The 20,497-nt window shown below is 41.9% G+C and overlaps 1 protein-coding gene across 2 annotated transcripts; it reads right to left on the bottom strand.

The window, feature by feature from the left end:
* Window positions 1-6,462: 6,462 nt before the first annotated feature.
* LOC129815023 (leucine-rich repeat neuronal protein 1-like) lies at window positions 6,463-19,385 on the bottom strand. Of its 2 annotated transcripts, none has more exons than XM_055868287.1 (2): window positions 18,915-19,385; window positions 6,463-9,693 (listed from the first exon to the last, which is right to left on the bottom strand). In XM_055868287.1, the coding sequence occupies exon 2, from the start codon at window positions 9,442-9,444 to the stop codon at window positions 7,282-7,284; it is 2,163 nt and encodes a 720-aa protein (XP_055724262.1). In that variant the 5' UTR covers window positions 9,445-9,693; window positions 18,915-19,385; the 3' UTR covers window positions 6,463-7,281. The 2 variants fall into 2 exon arrangements, with proteins under 2 accessions (XP_055724262.1, XP_055724264.1); XM_055868289.1 differs by having other exon boundaries at window positions 19,212-19,385.
* Between the last annotated feature and the right edge of the window lie 1,112 nt (window positions 19,386-20,497).

Below are 20,497 nucleotides of genomic sequence, written 5' to 3'. Positions count from 1 at the left end.
TCATTGGTATAAAGCAGCGGAGAAAGCACACACCATTGAGGAGAGACCATGCTAGAGGTGCGCTTGTCCGACATCCACTGTCCCACCTTGACCTGCTGTGTCCTATTGCTCTGGAAATCCAGGATCCACAGCACCAGGCTTCCATCCAATGATAAATTGTTTGTCAGTCTCTGAGCCAAGGTGGAGGGATGGATTGTATTAAACGCCAAAGAGAAATCAACAAATAAGACCTTAGCATGGCATTTGACCCTCTCGGTGCTTGTAGATACAATAAGGTTCAGTAGCATAAGGATGGCATCAACAACCCCCAACCCCGCCTGACTTCTCTGCTACCAGTACGCACCCTCTACAGGTTGCCAGAATTTGTAAAATTCTTTAGAGCAACCAAGAATTGTAAATTCCTGCCTGAGGTTGCTAAATGACATTGGCGCTTGGATTGGAAACAGTGCTACGGTCAGATGACATGAAAATAGAGCTCTTTGGCCACACACACCAGTGGTTGGTTTGGTGTCGAAAGAAGGATATCACATGCAGAAAACAACCTCTTACCTACTGTAAAATATGGTTGTGGATCTTTGATGTGATGGGGCTATTTTGCTTCCACTGGCCCCGGGGTCCTTTTTAAGGTCAACGGCAATTTGAACTTTACCAAGTACCAACGCATTTTAGCCAAAAACCTTGTTGCCTCTGCTAGGAGGCTAAACCTGGGCCGCAAGTGGATCTTCCAGCAAGACAATAACATCTAGAACACATCAAAGTACACTACTAAATGCTTAATTGACCCCAAAATCAACATTTTGCAATGGCCAATGGTCTCCGGACTTGAACCCAATTTGAAAACCTGTGGTTTGAATTGAAGAGGGCAGTCCATAAGCGCACACGATGGATATAGGCCTGGTATAAGCCTCATAGCCTGGTTCCTCTCTAGGTTTCTTCCTAGGTTTTGGCCTTTCTAGGGAGTTTTTCCTAGCCGCCGTGCTTCTACACCTGCATTGCTTGCTGTTTGGGGTTTTAGGCTGGGTTTCTGTACAGCACTTTGAGATATTAGCTGATGTACGAAGGGCTATATAAAATAAACTTGATATAAAGGATCTGGAAAGAAACTCCATGGAGTAATTGTCTAAGATTCCTCCCAATGTGTTCTCCAATCTCATAAAACATTTTAGAAAAAGGCTCAGGGCCGTTATCCTCGCAAGCAAAGTTTTGTGGAGTACTGAAAATGGGGGTGCAAATAATCTTTACTTCTAACGGCTGCTCGCACCCTCCTGCCCGACTAGCATCACTACTCTGGACGGTTCTGACCTAGAATATGTGGACAACTACAAATACCTAGGCGTCTGGCTAGACTGTAAACTCTCCTTCCAGACTCACATGAAGCATATCCAATCCAAAATTAAATCTAGAATCGGCTTCCTATTTCGCAACAAAGCCTCCTTTACTCATGCCGCCAAACATACCCTCATTAAACTGAATATCCTACAGATCCTTGACTTCGGCGATGTCATTTACAAAATAGCCCCCAACACACTACTCAGCAAACTGGATGAAGTCTATCACAGTGCCATCCTTTTTTTCACCAAAGCCCCATATACTACCCACCACTGCGACCTCTATGCTCCTGTTGGCTGGCCCTCACTAAAAATCCGTCGCCAAACCCATTGGCTATAGATCATCCCATTGGCTATAGATCATCGTCTTTGCTAGGTAAAGCCCCGCCTTATCTCAGCTCACTGGTCACCATAGCAACACCCACCCGTAACACGGACTCCAGCAGGTATATTGCACTTGTCATCCCGAAAGCCAACACTTCCTTTGGGCCCCTTTCCTTCCAGTTCTCTGCTGCCAATGACTGAAACAAGTTGCAAAACTCACTGAAGCTGGAGTCTCCCTATCTAACTTTAAGCATCAGCTGTCAGAGCAGCTTACCGATCACTGTACCTGTACACAACCAATCTGTAAATAGACTACCTCATTCCCATATTATTACTTAACCTCTTGCTTTTTTTCACCCCAGTATCTCTACTTGCACATCATCATCTGCACATATATCACTCCAGTATTAATGCTAAATTGCAATTATTTTTTGCCTCTATGGCCTATTTATTGCCCTCCTCCCTAATCTTCTACATTTACACACACTGTACATAGATCTTTCTATTTTTATTTGATTTGTGTTATTGACTGAAAGTTTGTTTATGTGTAACTCTGTGTTGTTGTTTTTGTTGCACTGCTATGCTTTATCTTGGCCAGGTTGCAGTTGTAAATGAGAACTTGTTCTCAACTGGCCTACCTGGTTAACTAAAAGTTAAATTAAATAAATAAATAAAAAATATCTTTGAGAATTTTTGTATTACTTGTTCAACAAAATCTATTTACCTGAGCATTTGTATTAGTATAAAATAATATAATTTTCAAAGAAAATGTTGCATTTAATATAGCTCAGTATTTTATACAGTGTTTCTTGCTCCTCGAAATCAATGGTGCCAATAATGTTGGACCTGACTATATCTATCTATTATTTTTAATGCTAGAAAGTTAACAAAAATATTTGCTATATTGTATCAATAAAACCTTTTTTTTCATAAAATGAAAAGGAAAGTAGTACATCTTCCTATATCTGAGGGGGGGGGGGGTTAACCTTCCAGACTGGAAATTGTATCAACTCGCTACTCAAGGCTTTTACTTTTATATAGTTACGTAAATGCACTAAAGACGAACACGTGCATGTTCATCCCAGAATATATTTTTTTCTACTTTCAAAGGATGAAGCTAAGCACATTAACAACTTCATAGTTAAGAACACTATAACAACATGGAAGAAAATGAAACGTATTCTCAAAAACCAATATAACACCCTAAAAACAAAACCTTATGGAGCAATCCTTGGATAGCTTTTCAGAATTCATTGATAAATTGGTCTACATGGAAAACTAAAGGAATATAAACCGGTAACAGGAAATAAATGTGTTACCATGACAGAATTAAAAAGTAATTTTGGACTGACCAATGTAGATAGTTTCAAATACATGCAACTTAAAAGTTGCATTTCATGCAATTTTGATTTTAAATCTTTTGGACGTCAGAGCAACCTTGCGGGAATCTTATTTGAATCAGAAAAGGATACTCATATGATTGTGAAGATATATAAAACCATGCAAAGAGCATATCCAACTGACAATCTCTTAGAAAAAAATATAAACTATTTGGCACCAAGACTTAAAAAGAACTGATGTTGTCACAAGATGGAGAGAAAGTTGAAGCATAACTAACACAATTACAGTTAACTAAAATGTACACTTATTCCAGTTTAAACTAACGTATTGATTTATTATACCAGAGACAAAATTCACATAATCTACAGAACAACGGCAGAGTCATATCTTACTATAAGTGCAAAACTAATAAATACTCAATTATCAATGCTTTCTGTGAATGCAATAAAGTCCAGAAGTTATGGACGGAGCTAGAAAGTTAGAATGTAAACATACTTTTAACCCTCTTACTGTGTTCCGGTCGAATTGGACCGATTTCCAAGTTTTCTCTCTGAAAAACGTAGTTCCTGTAATCTGACTGTCATAAGGTTCCATGACTTTGTCCACACAGAGCATCTGAACACACAAAATACATTTTGATGATTTTCATTACATTTTGGGTGTTTTATTTAACTTTTGTACACCTGTGGTGTTCCCAGTCAAAATGACCGGTCATTAAAAATGAATGGGTGAGACTACAATTAGTGTATACAATTGAGTTCAGGCACATGCCCATTCATCAGATGGACACACTTCCTCTCCCAGACCCCCACATGCATGTGTGTTTGAGCACACACACACACACACCTCACTCCTCTTCTTGGCTTCCATGGCAACCCCCACGGGAACCTTTCCCCAATATTATCTTTCCCCCACGGGAACCACACCTGTTGACATTCTCACAAACAATCGCAATATTGTTTCAATAATATATGGACCTTTTCTCACTGCTCTAGTATATAAAGCTTTTTTGAGGCCTTGCTCACAATTCATTCTGTGGCAGCACAATTACCAAACGATATACTGTATGTGAGGCTCTTGATCATAGCTTTGATCATGACACTGGTGAGAAGGAGAGTCTTTGTTAAACTTTGACACAAAGTAGTCTGTGATAAATAGCACAATATGTTTCATCTGAGTATTTGTTATAGTCAAAATAATCCATACATTATGCTTTTTTAACTCAAAAGTGAGTTGTATGAGCTCAGGTCAATGAGGCCTACAGCAATATATGTATTATTATGTGTGTCTGTAAGTTGGTGTATTTGTTTGTATTTGGAGTAAAAACATAAAAAAGTACGTTTTCAAAAAACATTCGATTTTACTGTCTGTCCCTCAGGTGTATGTCACCATCTTGAAAATCACTCATTACATAGATATGCAAGGACCTTGAGCATTCCCCCCAGTGGCAAACTGTTATCGGGGGAGGGGTCCATATTAAATACAATTATTAGCTTCCTTTTAGTATGTCATTACTTTGACGATTCTATTGATACTTTGGTGTGTCTACATCCAAAGTGTCACTTCGTGTTAGCCTCCCGGGTGGCGCAGTGGTATAGGGCACTGCATCGCAGTGCTAGCTGCGCCACCAGAGTCTCTGGGTTCGCGCCCAGGCTCTGTCGCAACCGGGAGGTCCGTGGGACGACGCACAATTGGCATAGCGTCTTCCGGGTTAGGGAGGGTTTTGCCGGTAGGGATATCCTTGTCTCAGTATGTAAAATGTAATAAAAATGTGTGCACTCTACTGTAAGTCGCTCTGGATAAGAGCGTCTGCTAAAATGTAAAAAAAATGTGTTCCTCAATTTATAACAAGATGGTGCCAATAGACATGGTCACCCTATTTCTAGCTCCTAGCCAACTTTGCAGTATTCTTTTAAATGTTATTGTTATTTCTTACATTATTTGCTCAGAAAGTTCCTTGTATTATTACTTACAGCCAAAAAATACTTTTGGACATTAGATTGCGGTCACTCAGAAATTCAAGCAAAAATGTTGCTTCCCTGACCAGGGTCCTATGTTTGAACTTCCAGAGGCAGCTTTATTCATCACAGGGCCTGCACCAAAACGCTGATTCCAAAGACAGTGAAGAACAAGTGGGGCCATAGTCAAAATCAAGCGGTGTGCATACCATCCACCACTTCCGAATATATTACTCGCTAACGTTCAGTCCATGGACAATAAAGTAGATGAGCTGAGAGCGAGGTTCTCCTTCCGGAGACATATCAGGGACTGTAACATACTCTGGACTATGTGCAAACTGTAAACCACATATCTCATAAATCGTATTTATTGTATCTGGGGACTTTAATAAAGGAAATCTGAGGAAAACGCTACTGAAATTCTATCAACACATCTCCTGTGCTACACACACACATCACAAATTCTTGATCAGTGCTACTCTTCCTTCCAGGATGGCTACAAGCCCTCTTTATGCCCTCCATTCGGCAAATCAGATCATGCCTCCATTCTGCTCCTCCCCACCTATAGTCAGAAACTTAAACAGGCAGCACCCTTTGTAAGGACTGTTCAACGTTGTTCTAACCAGTCGGAATCTATGATTGCACCTGGTGTATTCTACTCTTCTTACTCTCAATAGTAAGTTGAGACCCCGATTGAGTGGCCAGGGCCCTAAGAGACCGCTTATGTCGCTTATGCCTAGAACAGGCTCTGCTCATACAGTATGAGGGTGCAGAGAATTGGGAGCTGCTAGCATCTTTCTGATTAAAGCCAGGTTGCTAACTGTAAGATAATGCAGCATTCTGTGCTGCTTAATAGTGCCCATTTACCATACTCACATCCTCCTTTGATCGAAGCTCAGCCACTTCATTCCTCCCGTCAATGCTGCCCACACCCATCTCATCACATCCTGGAGAGTGGGCATGGCAAGGGAGGACACTGTTGCCCTATATGTCATTAAATGGCAGTGTGAACACTGAAGATCTGTCCTCTGTGCCCGGTGGTCTTCATCACTTTGGGAGGCTTGTCTTGCCATTTACTCCCATATGTCCTCTTCCTGGTTTCCAAAATCTTTCATCTGTGGTTTTGGAGGGCTGCTTGCTCCTCGAAGGATTTTTGCAGCATTAATTGGAGACTAAAGGGGCAGATTTTAATTACGCTCTGATAATTGCTTTTGCAGCATCTCAGCCTCTGTAGTTAGTATCTCTCCACTCCATCTCTCTTTATCACAATCTACACTGTGCCTACACCTACAGTCAAACTGATATAATGCATCATTTACCATAATGTCATAATGTAAAACACATCTTTCCATCTCCCCCGCATTACAAGTTTTCATTTTAGTTATATGGAATTATGGTAAACACCTTTGTTGTCAAAGTAAATGCTTAAGGTTTGAAATGAATATATTTTTCCAGAGCCTGTTTTTACTATATATGATGTAACATACAAATAATGACACAAGGTCTGGAAATGGTATAAAAAAATATGAGGAAAAAAGTATTTTATTTTTGCTTGCTCCTCAATATACAACATACAGTATTTGCGTGTGTAAATCACAACAAAATCAGTGATCGTTGAATGATTCTAGCAAAATAAAATAAAATATTCTGAGAATTTAAAAAGCTTTATGTCTACTTACCTAGTTATTAAACATTCATATTTCTATTGCTGGTTTATGGTATTTTCTCTGCAAACTTAAGTTCTTAATAAAAAATTACTGTTTGTTAATGTCAAAAAAGTCATTCAAATTATAGTTGATACAACATTACAGAACAATTGCTAACATTATTCAATAGACAGTATATCAAGTCTAAACTTACTTTGTCAGCTTATATTGTAGTCCATAGACAAATTGGTTTATATATTGCATTGTACAACAGTTAACACCTAAACTGTTTTATGAGAAAAAAAAATTGTATTCGCTAAGAATACTTCCAGAGAAAGAAATCAAAATGGATCCAATTCCAGCTCCAGCAAGTTGATCCAGACTGAATCCATGACAATACCCATGCTATGATATCAAAACAAGTACTCAAAATAAAGCACAATGACTACCAAGTCCTGGGAGCTAAACAAAGCTGCCATATTGACTGTCAAAAAGGGGGCAAGAGGAGAAAGGCAATACACTATTCTAAAAAGTCTGAAATATCTGTCTGTTCTTCGCCTCAAATGAGCAAAGCAGAAAACTGCAAAAAATATATTTCATATTACTGTCACACAAAGAAGCAAAATAAGTGACTTTGTGCTCCTAAAATGTGTTATTTCTGGTTTACCCCACATGTAGTAGCTTTCACCACATGTAGTAGCTCCGTGTTGTGTCCACCTGGCCTGATTTGGTCTCTGATGAGGAGGAAACCTCTTTCTCCTTCTCACTGTCCGCCTCCCACAGGTTGATGAGGGGAGGGTAGAGCTCATTGAGGGGGATGGAGGATGTTTTCTGCATGTACTTTTTCAGGGAGTGATTGTAGTTTTTCCTCTTCCACCTCTTGGAAATGTACACAGCCATAGAGGCCAGGCTGATGATGCCGAACATGGTACCCATGACCGCTGCGAGAGCGGTGTTAGTGCCTTGGTCAGATATCTCCACAGCGAAGGTAGCGTGCTTCGTTGTGACATTGACACAGGACTTCTGTGTCTGCTGGTGGATGTTGGAGACGGTGAGACATACCTCATACTCGGTGGCGGGCTGTAGGTGTGTGAGGTTATACTCATGGACATCCACTGGGACCCTGGCTGTGTAGGTGATGTGAGGGTTGTCTATCTTCATGGTGGCAGATGACCACTTGAGGTTGGAGGTCATGACATTGGAGTTCACCTTCCAGGAAACCAGAATGGAGTGGGACTCAGTCTTCTTCACGTACACTTTCATCAACTGTGTGCTGTCTAAGAGAGTACCGTTCACCCTAATAGCAGTCACCCGAGTGTCCGCCCCCTCAGCATTCTGGGCCACACAGGTATACCTGCCAGAGTCCTCGACCTGGATCTGAGAGATACGCAGTGTTCCCTCGCTACTGAGGCTGTATTTATCAGACAGGGTTTCCACCATCACCTTGTTCCCTACAGGTGTGACCCAGTAGATATCTGGCTCAGGCTGGGACATTGCACGGCAGTCCAGGTCCACAGTCATGCCTATGTCCAGGTTCAGGTGGTTGGGAAAGCTGTCGTGGGAGATCATGGGCAGACACTGCTCTGCTGAGTCCTGCTGGAGCAACTCCCTCACATGCTGACCTCTGACCTCGATTGGAAGGGCACAGAACATGGAGAGGGGTTCCATGAAGCGGATGCTGGTCTTGTTGGAGCTCATCCACTGGATGACGCAGTCACATCGCAGGGGGTTGCTGTGGATGCTGATCTCACGCAAGTTGGGCAGGGAGTCCACAGTGGACTGGTAGAGGGCGTTAAGGGCATTGTTGTTCAACATGAGGCTCTCCAGGGCAGGGACGTCACGGAAAGCTTGGCGGTTCACGTAGGAAAATTTGGGGTTATTAGTAGCCTCCAGCTTGGTAAGCTCAGGGAGGTTATCGACAGCAAAGCGGTCAATGGAGACCAGCTCCCCCATGTTGTTTATGCCCAGCTCTTTCAGCCTCAGCATGTTCTTAAAGTCCCCCTCTTGGATTTTGTGCACAGGGTTTTTGTTCAAGTCCAAGAACTTGAGGTTAGGTAGTTTCTGAAGGGCGTTCTGAGGAACTCTAATTAGCTTATTGTCGTAGAAGGAGAGACTCTCTAGGTTGTCTAGTCCCACAAAGGCATTTCCAGGGATGTCTGTTAAATCCATTCCAGCCAGAACCAAGCTCCTCAGGTTTACAAGCGGCTTGAAGTTAAAGTCCAGGATGCCAACAACAGGATTTTCCCCGATCATGAGGATCTCAAGGTTGGGCGTTGACTCAAACCAGCGACTGTCAATGGCCTTGAGCCTGTTGGAGTTGAGATGGAGCCTGAGCAGATTGTGCAGACCAGAGAGGGCGTTTGGGGAGATTATGTTGATCTGGTTATGGTTGATGTAGAGCTCTTGCAGGTTGCTGAGGTCCTGTAGGCAGTAGTCAGGCAATTCAGTAATCTGGTTCTCTTCAAGGTGCAGTGTCGTGAGCTGGGACATGTTGGTGAGGCCCACATTGTGGATGCTGCTGAAGTTGTTCTGAGACAGGTCCAGCTCGGTCAGGTTGAAGAGCTGCTCCAGCTCCTCACTGGTTCTGGCGATGTAATTGCTCTGCAGGAGGAGCACCTGAGTGTCGCTGGACAGGTTGCCTGGGATGCGTGTGAGACGGAGGTCGTTACAATCCACCGTCGTGGCTTCTCTGTAGGTGGATTGGGGGGTGAACCAGGGTCGGATCTCACACACACACAGCTGGGGACACTCATTATCTCTCTGGATGGAGGATAGTCCAACGGACGCCAGAATCAAGCCAGCCAACAACTGCCCTAGTAGACAGTAGATGAACCTCCCTCTAGCCATGCTGTCTGTCTGTGTTCACCGGTCCAAACCCACAGAGGGTTGGACACCAGAAAAGGTTGATGACCTTGGAGAGAGCTGTGTTATTGTCATTAACCAGAGGATTTGCTGACTTGTAGTTGTATCCCTATAAAATGGTCCAGGTGGGAAAAGATGTGCAGGGGGTTCCAGTGAAACAGTTCCAGAGTTACAGTGAGCCTCCCACTGTTCAGAGTGTTTCTTTCATCAAAACCTCAGTACTGCACGGTGAGTCTGTAAAACAAAGACAAAAAAGACTATGAGTTACTGTACAGTTTAGTTTAATGCATGGACAACCAGGAACACATACAGTTGAAGTCGTAAAATTACATACACCTTCGCCAAATACATTAAAACTCAGTTTTTCACAATTCCTGACATTTAATCCTAGTAAAAATTCCCTGTCTTAGGTCAGTTAGGATCACCACTTTAATTTAAGAATGTGAAATGTCAGAATAATAGTGGAGAGAATGATTTATTTCAGCTTTTCTTTCTTTCATCACATACTCAGGGGGTCAGAAGTTTACATACACTCAATTAGTATTTGGTAGCATTGCCTTTATATTGTTTAACTTGGGTCAAATGTTTCAGGTAGCCTTCCACAAGCTTCCCACAATAAGTTGGGTGAATTTTGGCTCATTCGTCCTGATAGAGCTGGTGTAACTGAGTCAGGTTTGTTTGGCCTCCTTGCTCGCACACGCTTTTTCAGTATTGCCCACACATTTTCTATACGATTGAGGTCAGGGCTTTGTGATTACCACTCCAATACCTTGACTTTGTTGTCCTTAAGCAATGTTGCCACAATTTTGGAAGTATGCTTGGTCATTGGAAGACCCATTTGTGACGAGGCCTTAACTTCCTGACTGATGTCTTGAGATGTTGCTTCACTATATCCACATAATTTTCCTGCCTCATGATGCCATCTATTTTGTGAAGTGCACAAGTCCCTCTTGCAGCAAAGCAGCCCACAACATGATGCTGCCACCCCCATGCTTCATGGTTGGGATGGTGAGTTGCCCCTTTTTCCTCCAAACATAACGATGGTCATTATGGCCAAACAGTTCCATTTTTGTTTCATCAGACCAGAGGACATTTCTCCAAAAAGTACGATATTTGTCCCCATGTGCAGTTGCAAACCGTAGTCTGGATTTTTCTATGGCGGTTTTGGAGCAGTGGCTTCTTCCTTGCTTAGTGGCCTTTCAGGTTATGCTGATATAGGATTCGTTTTACTGTGGATATAGATACTTTTGTATCTGTTTCCTCCAGAATTTTCACAAGGTCCTTTGCTGTTGCTCTGGGATTGATTTGCACTTTTCGCACCAAAGTACATTCATCTCTAGGAGACAGAACGCGTCTCCTTCCTGAGCAGTTTGACGACTGCGTGGTCCCATGGTGTTTATGGTGTACTATTGTTTGTACAGATGAACATGGTACCTTCAGGCGTTTGGAAACTGCTCCCAAGGATAAACCAGACTTGTGCAGGTCTACAATTTTTATTGAGGTCTTGGCTGATTTTTTTTGTTTTCCCATGATGTCAAGCAAAGAGGCACTGAGTTTGAAGGTAGGCCTTGAAATACATCCACATGTAAACCTCCAATTGACTCAAATGATGTAATTTAGCCTATCAGAAGCTTCTAAAGCCATGACATCATTTTCTGGAATGTTCCAAGCTGTCAAAGTCAACTTAGTGTATGTAAACGTCTGATCCACTGGAATTGTGATACAGTGAATTATAAGTGAAATAATCTGTCTGTAAACAATTGTTGGAAATATTCCTTGTGTCATGCACAAAGTAGATGTCCTTACCGACTTGCCAAAACTATAGTTTCTTTACAAGAAATTTGTGGAGTGGTTGAAAAACAAGTTTCAATGACTCCAACCTAAGTGTATGTAAACTTCCGACTTCAACTGTATAGCATAAACAATTTGATTTATGAGACAGGGAGTTGGTGAAAAGTAGTGTCTGGGTTAAATGTAAGGGTATCATACGTCTAGTCATATCATGTTAACCAAAAGTTACATGTCAGCCATGTTAAATAGAACATGAATGTAGCACAGCTCATGATGATGTTGAGAGCAAACCTTCTGTTTGGCTGTCGTTTACATCTTCATCTCCCTGAGAGATTGTTAATGTGAATTATGCAGCATCATCAGTTGAGGAAAAATGCTAAATCAGATCATTATAACGCAGGCATAATTTAAAAAATAAAAAACTTGTATATACTTGGACACAGATCAAATTCACTTGAGTGCTTTCATCTATCCAACAGGCCCATCAGCAATAGATCATTAGCTTCTCCGCACATCATTAAATACTCTGAGATATGTCAGTATTCTCCATGCCTATGAAGAAAATAAATGATGGCAAAAATATGTTCCTAGATTATTAATGAAAGAGCCACTGTGTCCTGGTTTAGGTACAGAAATATGGTGGATTTCTTTAACATATGTTGTGTATTTCTGAGAGAAGCCTTCAGTGAGCATTGCAAGTACAGTATTTTGTAAAAAGCATACATCACACTTCTCCTCAGCCGCAACAGTCAGTTATTCATCCAGAACTACTTTTGTTCAAGGACAGGGATTTCAGGAGAAGGACTTGTAAATCCAGAATCTAGTCTTGTGAGGAGCATAACAGGGGCACTGGCATCTGCCATACCATACAGTGCTGACTAAAAAATAGGCCACGATACTATTAAACCTCAAGTTAATATGTGATATCAATTAACATTGACTTTAATTGTGGTAATGTTCTTGAACATAATGATTTCACTGACAATTGAGTTGGTTCCTAGGCTTTTGCTCCCATCACTAAAGAGTGTTAGTGATTTTGCAGAGGAGAGGCAGGCACATATGCACACTTGAGCAACTACAAGGTTCTGTAATTGACTTCTGAATGTGGCAAGTGGAAATCAATAAGGACTGATTCCTCCCTGTAACTACCGGAACATTCAGACCATTTGAAATAGTGCTTAACTCTTCGAGTACCAACCTGTTCTGTATGTGTAGTAAAAGTATAGAATGTAGATGGGCTAGCTGGCTCTACCATGGTGGAATCCTGTAGGGCATTATAATCTGAGCAACACTTAAGAAATCCCGTAACCTAATTAGGTGAATTTACTAAAGGAGGTATCAATCTCAGTGAGTGAGTACTGCATTGCCATAGGCCTTCTTAACCTAACAGAGTCTGTGGTCAACACTCGCTAATAGGCTTTGTAACTAAAGAGCTGACTAATTCATCGGAGTGCAAAACTGCTTGGCAACAGAGCAAGGGTGACATGAAACAAGTTTAAGCTCTTCCTGCACAGGGGATTGTTCTCCTGGGACAGGGTGAAATAAGGGTAATTCCTTAAGGGTGTTCCTTAAGATAAAGCAGAGTAAGTGAGTGGTTAGTTAGAGGTGGAGATCAATCCAAGGAAATGTAACAGTTGAAACCCTCGGGAGATATTTTTTATTTAACTACACAAGTCAGTTAAGAACAAGTTATTATTTACAGTGGGTTAACTGCCTTGTTCAGGTGCAGAATGACATATTTTTACCTTGTTAACCCGGGGATTCGATCTAGCAACCTTTCGGTTACTGACCCAACACTCTAACCACTAGGCTACCTGCCGCCCCGAGATACAGCTCACTGTGTAACAACTTTAATTAAAAACAACTGTAGCCTATCTCATGTTATTCACTGACTATTCACAGAAAAGCAACATATTCAAACCATTCTATTGAAATGTAAGAAAACTGCTTATTATTGGACCCTTATGTCATTGCACCAATGCATTTAATGCACTACAGCATGATAGTAGTGTATGTATTCTGAACACACCATTTGAGACAAAGGTTGAGCCTGAACAGAGAGTCCTCAGACAGCCATTACTGATAGGCTTAAATAGGCTTAGAAGTAGCCCACAATGCCTCAAAAACACATACAAGTGACAAAGTTATGCAAGTTCTTAAATCCTGAAGTTGAAGGCAATAAATATGGAGCCAGAAAGGTTTCACAAGCTAAAGGATTCCCATTGATACCATTGGTTTAAATCTGATATTTCAATTTACTCCTATTGTAGTTATGCACTCTCTCATAATGCCTCCATTTATCACAATGGGGTTAATCTGAGATTCTGTTCATGACTCTGAACGACCTTAGAGATGGGACCATTTCAGTGTGAGAGGTGACATTTAAGAGGCCATCATTTCATGTAAGACTTGGCATTCCAAACAAGGGCTTCAGTTTAAATATGATCTAAAAGGTCTGAGCCAAAGATTAAACACATACACATTTTTGTTTCTTTTACTCGTAGCTTCCCTGACAACAGTCGAAACCGATGAAAACAAAACAAATATTGTTGTGTCCAGTTTGAACTGTCCGACAGAGATAACAGTGTCATTAAACATTTACAAGTATCAAAATGGTTATATTGGAAACAGTTCAGTTTTATAAGGCAGGTGGGGCGGGTGGGGGGGGGGGGGGGGGGGGGGGGGGCCATTAAAGAAATGTATATGAACGTTTAAGTGGGGTGGGTGTATCATTACTACCTGGAACCTTGACAATACAGCTGAAGAGAGCTTGTGAACTTGGCCAATGCTGTGTTAATAAACAGCTGTAAAGCCACGTTGACACTACCCTGAAACAGCCTTGACCGTGTTCTCCTGACCCAGAGGGCTCGGAGCCAGAGGAAACTCAGCCTTGACCGTGTTCTCCTGACCCAGAGGGCTCGGAGCCAGAGGAAACTCAGCCTTGACCGTGTTCTCCTGACCCAGAGGGCTCGGAGCCAGAGGAAACTCAGCCTTGACCGTGTTCTCCTGACCCAGAGGGCTCGGAGCCAGAGGAAACTCAGCCTTGACCGTGTTCTCCTGACCCAGAGGGCTCGGAGCCAGAGGAAACTCAGCCTTGAAACCTGGCCTCCACAGCCACACAGCAGGGGGGAAGAAAACAAGACTACGTGGAAGGAAAGAAAAAGCTATTCAGTTTGAATCACGACAGCCTTTGTATCTTTCAATGGGGGTACTTAACCTAAAAACAGTAGTCACAGTTAATACTATGTGATCCTATGGGTAAGTGATTTGAAGATCACCATTTTCTGTGATATTGTAGTACAGCCTGAGATGTGTATGTGTATGAATTCATATGGGTACAAAGCTACTTTAGCACATGATATGTAAGTGCAAAACTCCTTGGTATACATGATTCTTGGGCATCAGTGGTTACTGGTATGGACAGTAGTCGTAGCTTGTCTGCTATGAGCCAAAATGGCATATGACAACCACGAAAAGGATTATTTATGAGCGATACACCTGCCATTGTCTATCCAGAAAACTCTCTGTCCTTTGTCAAGAACACATGCTACTTTTACCTCGGTGCACCTGCTATAACATGTAACATCTGCTAAACTGTGTACACGACCAATAAACTTTGATTTGATTTGAATGTCAAATTGCAAAAGAGTGTCAATCAAAAATATGTTTTTCAACACCAAGTTATTGCAGTCAATGTTACTACAGTATGCTATTCTGTTTCACGTGAACGTTTCCATGTTGGCTTTCATCTGATGTACTCCATTTTAAATATAAAGAGGCTGCGACAAAATAATGACGTTCATGGGCTGACTGTGTGTCCTTGAATGGATGGTCATGGAAATAAGAGTGTCCTTGAATGGATGGTAAACTAAACAAAAGTATGTATGGGAAAATTCAACATTTGCAGTATATACAATAGTTCAAACAAACCCCAAGAGGACAACCGCACAATAAATATCTGGTACACAGACACTCAGACTACACATTATAGACACACAACACAGAGCTTTAAAAAAATCTAATATTAGCTGTACTCTTGTTATATAGTTACACATTACAATACAAATCTGTGTAATCAAATAGAAGAGACTGTGCTGGAAAATCTAATGGTTCACTTCACTACAGTACCTCTAGTTGTCAGATAAAACTGAATCATGCGAAGAATACATGAATACAAATTGACAATTGAGAAATATTTGAGTTACAGGATTCTTTTTGAATGCTGATAGTTAAGGATTTGCTTGTTCCCAGGTCTTTGATATGTAATGAGGAGTGAAATCCATTTTTCCATGAGAAGGGTGTTTACTTTTCAATCCTGTGTACACAGTGCATATTACTCACAGAGATGTGAGCAATAGAAGATATGAAATCCCATCCCATAATTCTGACATCTAAATAAACAAGATAAGGCTTCCCTTAGGGACAATAACATTTAAGTCAATTCTCCACCATCACCAATCCCTCTAGAACTCCCTCTAAACCAAGTAAAAAAACGAATTCCACGGAGGGCCGAGTGTCTGCGGGTTTTCGCTGTCTTCCCTGTACTTGATGGATGAATTAAGGTCAATAATTAGTAAGGAACTCCCCACACCTGATTATCTAGGGCTTAATTGAAAGGAACAAATAAAAACCTGCAGACACAAGGCCCTCCATGGAATGAGTTTGACACCCTTGATCTAAATGGTCACTCACGCTCAAATAAATGTTATTAAATATTCAAATGTAACCTTTACTGAACTAGGCGAGTCAGTTATGAACAAATTCTTATTTACAATAATGGCCTACCCGGGCCAATTGTGCGCTGCCCAATGGGACCCCCAATCACGGCCGGATGTGATACTGCCTGGATACAAACCAGGGACTATAGTGACGCCTCTTACACCGAGATGCAGTGCCTTAGACCGCTGCGCCAGTCGGGAGTCCTATGCTAACTCTATTATTGAGTGACAATGAGCAATACAAAATGAGAAAGAAGATTTTCAACACACTCGTTCATTTGAGTAGTGTAAACATGAAGTCGAAGATAACGAAAACTGTTGATAAGCCCTGAGGCACTCGAAGGGGCAGGCTTGAAGGGTGCTCAGAATCCATTATTCTGATTCCTAAAAGCCCATGAACATTTACACCTCCGTAAGAGTCTGGTGGGCTGGGATTGGGAAAGGAAATTGGTAGCTAGCACAGAGAAGATTTTTAAGAACAGTAAGTATTAAAATAACTATATTCCCCTGAAAGGGTGGGAGAGGTGAAATAAGTTACATACAGGAGGGTTTGGGAGGGAAGTATGTTGTACAGTATGATGCGAGGAGCAGAATCAACTGGCCGGCTCAAGTTATGTCCTGCATTAAATGGTTCAGCCTCTTCATGTCCTGTCAACATGAGGAGATGCATGTTGATTGTAGGCTATTAATTATTGCTATTAACATTGTACATCTCTGTAGTCATAAGATATCTATGAGAGAGGTGTGTTGAGTCTTTCCGGTATTAAGAACACTGTAAAGTGAAGCGTTACCTGAAATGTATGCTTGTATTTGTAGCCTGTGCCCTACGCACTGAGAAAATAGAACAGTCCCACCACTAAGCCGGGGGTGTTTGGGCCCCTAAGCCCACTGTAAAAGTTCCATTCTGCACAGAATGATTTCTTCAGCTGATTATGAGGACAGAATTAGTTGAACAGCTGCTGAGCCTGTGCCATGCCTTATCTCTGAGATCCACACAAAGACTAATGTGTTGCCCCTTTTTACAAGAATAATGGGAGAAGCTTGAGCTGCAACACCCTCCACCCACCCCACCCCATCCCTCCCCAGCCCCCCTATCCCCAAGGGAACTCACTTCTCCATGGTGGAGGGCATTGTGGCTTTCTCACTGACTCCTAACAACCCTGCCTGATGGACTGTTCTCACAGTGTGTGTGTGTGTGTGTGTGTGTGTGTGTGTGTGTGTGTGCGTGCGTGCGTGCGTGCGTGCGTGCGTGCGTGCGTGCGTGCGTGTGTGTGTGTGCGCGTGTGTGTGTGTGTGGAGGGGGAGGGAAAGGGGGAGGGGTTATACCCCCGGGGTAGACAGAAGAAAAGGCCAGACCCCTCATCAGGCACCTTGCCACTCTTCTGCCCCTCCTCTAATACTTTGCTCTTTGAGTTTTGAGAAATGGATTTGCCTGCTGTTCACTGTCAGTTTGGTCACTGCCAATCTGGTCTTGGATTGTAACCTGACATATCACATAGGTCTCACAACAAGGTCAAGCGTTGTGTCTTTAGAATTACACATCTCTTTATTTGAACTGCTGTATGAAAAAAGTCATCCTCAACACTTTATTTTTCAGTCTAGACTCTGACAGCCCATGTCATACTGCCAACACTGACTGAGGCTCAGTAGGTAAAGTGATGACTTGACAATTCTAGCATAGGCAACTTGAAACCACAGCAATGAGTGACATCATATAAAACCATGAAAGTCTGTATCTAAGTGATAACAAATTACAACTTTAAAAGACTGACCGATAACAAAATTGATTCGGTTAAAACTATAATTTTGGATGGTCAGTCCTTGAATACATAGCTCTGTCTATGAATTTGAGAGTGGTTACATTTCTCCAACCCCATCCCTCAGCTTTTTACCGAAGTATGGGCGGGGATCATCTTTGTTATTGTTTCTACTGTTGATTACTGCTTTAAAACAGTGCCAAAGATACTGCTCCACTACCATAGCCTAGCCTTAGTGTTGACAAAAACTGTTGGTCATACAAAGGGGGAATAAGAAGCTTGTGAGACAATAGTCTTAAGTTAATAACCTCAGCATAGGAGCAACAGCTGCAAAACAGCAGACGCGTATATACAATGACAATAGGCTACCCCACTCCCTGCCCCCCTTTCACAACCTGTTCTCACTTAGATATTCTTGAAACATTGGACTTTTTTTTCTTACAGGCATTGTTGCCTGTTCGAATTCTGCCGATATAGACTAATGAAATAATCGAGGACATCTGCCCACATGCTTTCGCATCTATATGCAAATCACATTTTCCTAACGTTGCGTTAACCACGCGAGCCTACCTACATTTATGCGCAGCGGTGAGCCACACGAGGATCAAAGTTTGTTTCCCGAGCACGTTATCTGACGCATTGAGATGTTGAAATTTGTATAATTCTGACTGTGAATGCCCGGAATATAAATTACAAGAATAATAGATGTAGATATAAAACAACAGGCAGAGTAGTCTTAATCCTGATCAATTATATAGATAGCCTGATATTACGTTATTATAGACATCGGTTGCCTATTAGTTATTATTTCGTATAAAAGGCAATTGCCTTGGGTCCCTCCACCCCATGCACAGCAAGCCATGCCCTGGCAGTGATGCAGTAACGGTAGGTTGTTGGCAAACAAATACAATTTTGTTAAGGAAATGTCACCTTCACAGAAAAATTGATACTATGGCCCCTGTTTTCTCTGGCCACGTTTAACCTTATTGTGAAGGTAAGTGTCACACAATATGTGCACAGCCACGGAGTTCCAGTTTTCATAACATCCACGTCCACCTGTTCTCCTGCTACTGCAAAATACCTCGAAAGAGCATGGCAGGCTACGAAATAAGCAGCTCCCGTTTAATATATTCTGACTTTGTTCAAACATTAGCCTAATTAAAGCAATAATTGTAAGTATTGGCCTCACCTCGTTGACATGCAATCCCCTCTCTTCTCAGTTGCATCCAGTTTCTTTGGACATCAGTGAGGTTTATGCAAATAGCCTTCACTTCTATGCGTCAATAGCCTACATCCCCAACAAATGCATACAATAAATACATAGATAGCCTGAACGGATTCTTTAAATATGATCATGTACAATTATTCTTCCTCTATTCCATGTGATTCAAGCAGCAACTCAGGTAAGCTAACCTTCGAGCAGAGCATAGTGCAGATTGCAGAGACATCCAAACGCCAACTGAAGCCACAATGACTAGTTGCCTACCGATATTCTACTCTTCGCCCGTAGCCCACTGCTCCTTCAAGGAAAATATGAAAACAGCACCTGGCGCTGTCCAGACGAGTCAGCTGATTCCTGACTACGCGATTGGCTGCTGGCTGGTGCCTGTCATTCTCGCCCAAGCGTAGCACCATCTGTTCGATGATTGTTGTGATGGGGACAAAGGCAGGCGCTAGGGCTGCGCAGTTGGAGAACGAGGGGAGTGGACAGAGAAACGCAAAGGGGGGCACTTTTTCTTGATTTTCCTTGTGAGAAAGTCTTCTGCCTGCGGCCCCCTCCGTCATCCAGACTGCAATGCTACGTCTGTTGCCCCAGCTTGACAAGGAGACAATGTGCCTCTTTGTTTTGCTGTTGTTAAGTTGCTCTGATTAAAGTTGTTTAATATGCAACTCATTCTATTTGTTGCTCCACTTGAGCTTTGTAACATTGCATACTTTTAACAAATGTCAGCAATAACTGGAGGGGTCTTTTTGTTTGAATATAGATATATTGCAGACCTTCAGCAAAGTTAAATTGGCTGATTCATTATTGACAGTCTCACCTATTTTAGACCAGATAGACAGAACCCTAGGTTCATAGCAAGACCTGAACATGATTTAAATCCTAAACCAGATCTTTTCAGGTCTCCCTAGGCAGTGACTCAGATGTAATGGACCCAACACATCATTCAGTGTTGTAGTTTCAGCATTAAGATTTGCGCAATAGTGTATGATGGCATCACATTTATCACAGGGGACAGTTTTAGTATGCATCATTGCGTCCTGTATCAAAAGGTTGGCTGTTTCTCATTAATGTCCTGTATGTCACTGCATTACTCCCTCTTTGTTTACCAAGCTCTGCTAGGCCCTAACAAGCTTCAGACTTGCCTAACTTCGGTGTTGAAGTCTAAAAACACGAGTTACAAAACACGTTCACAGGGTTGGTTAACTGTTGAGGTTCCGCAGGTCTCCACTGAATTAGGTAAATCCACTTTTAGTTTTAATGCACCTCACTGCTGGAAGAATTCACAGATCTTATTCAAATAGGGTGTTCTGTTGCCACTTAGGCACCAGAACATGTCTCAGTGTTGACTCCTTGTTAAAATAAAGGTGAAATAAAAAATATAAAAAATGAATGATGCTGAGAATCCTTTTAGTGAGGGTTGAACCCACATGAAGCCACTCCAGGCACAGGAACACACGAGGCTGAGTGAACCTGCTCTTGCAACACAACCCTGTTGCCATGTCTCAAAGTACATGGCAACAAACCAGAGGGGAGCCAAGTGAAAGCTG

Source organism: Salvelinus fontinalis, chromosome 18 (genome assembly GCF_029448725.1).
Source record: "Salvelinus fontinalis isolate EN_2023a chromosome 18, ASM2944872v1, whole genome shotgun sequence".
Taxonomy (NCBI): Eukaryota; Metazoa; Chordata; class Actinopteri; order Salmoniformes; family Salmonidae; genus Salvelinus; species Salvelinus fontinalis.
Note: the sequence above shows the minus strand (reverse complement) of the source record. Positions and strands in the feature narration are given on the sequence as shown.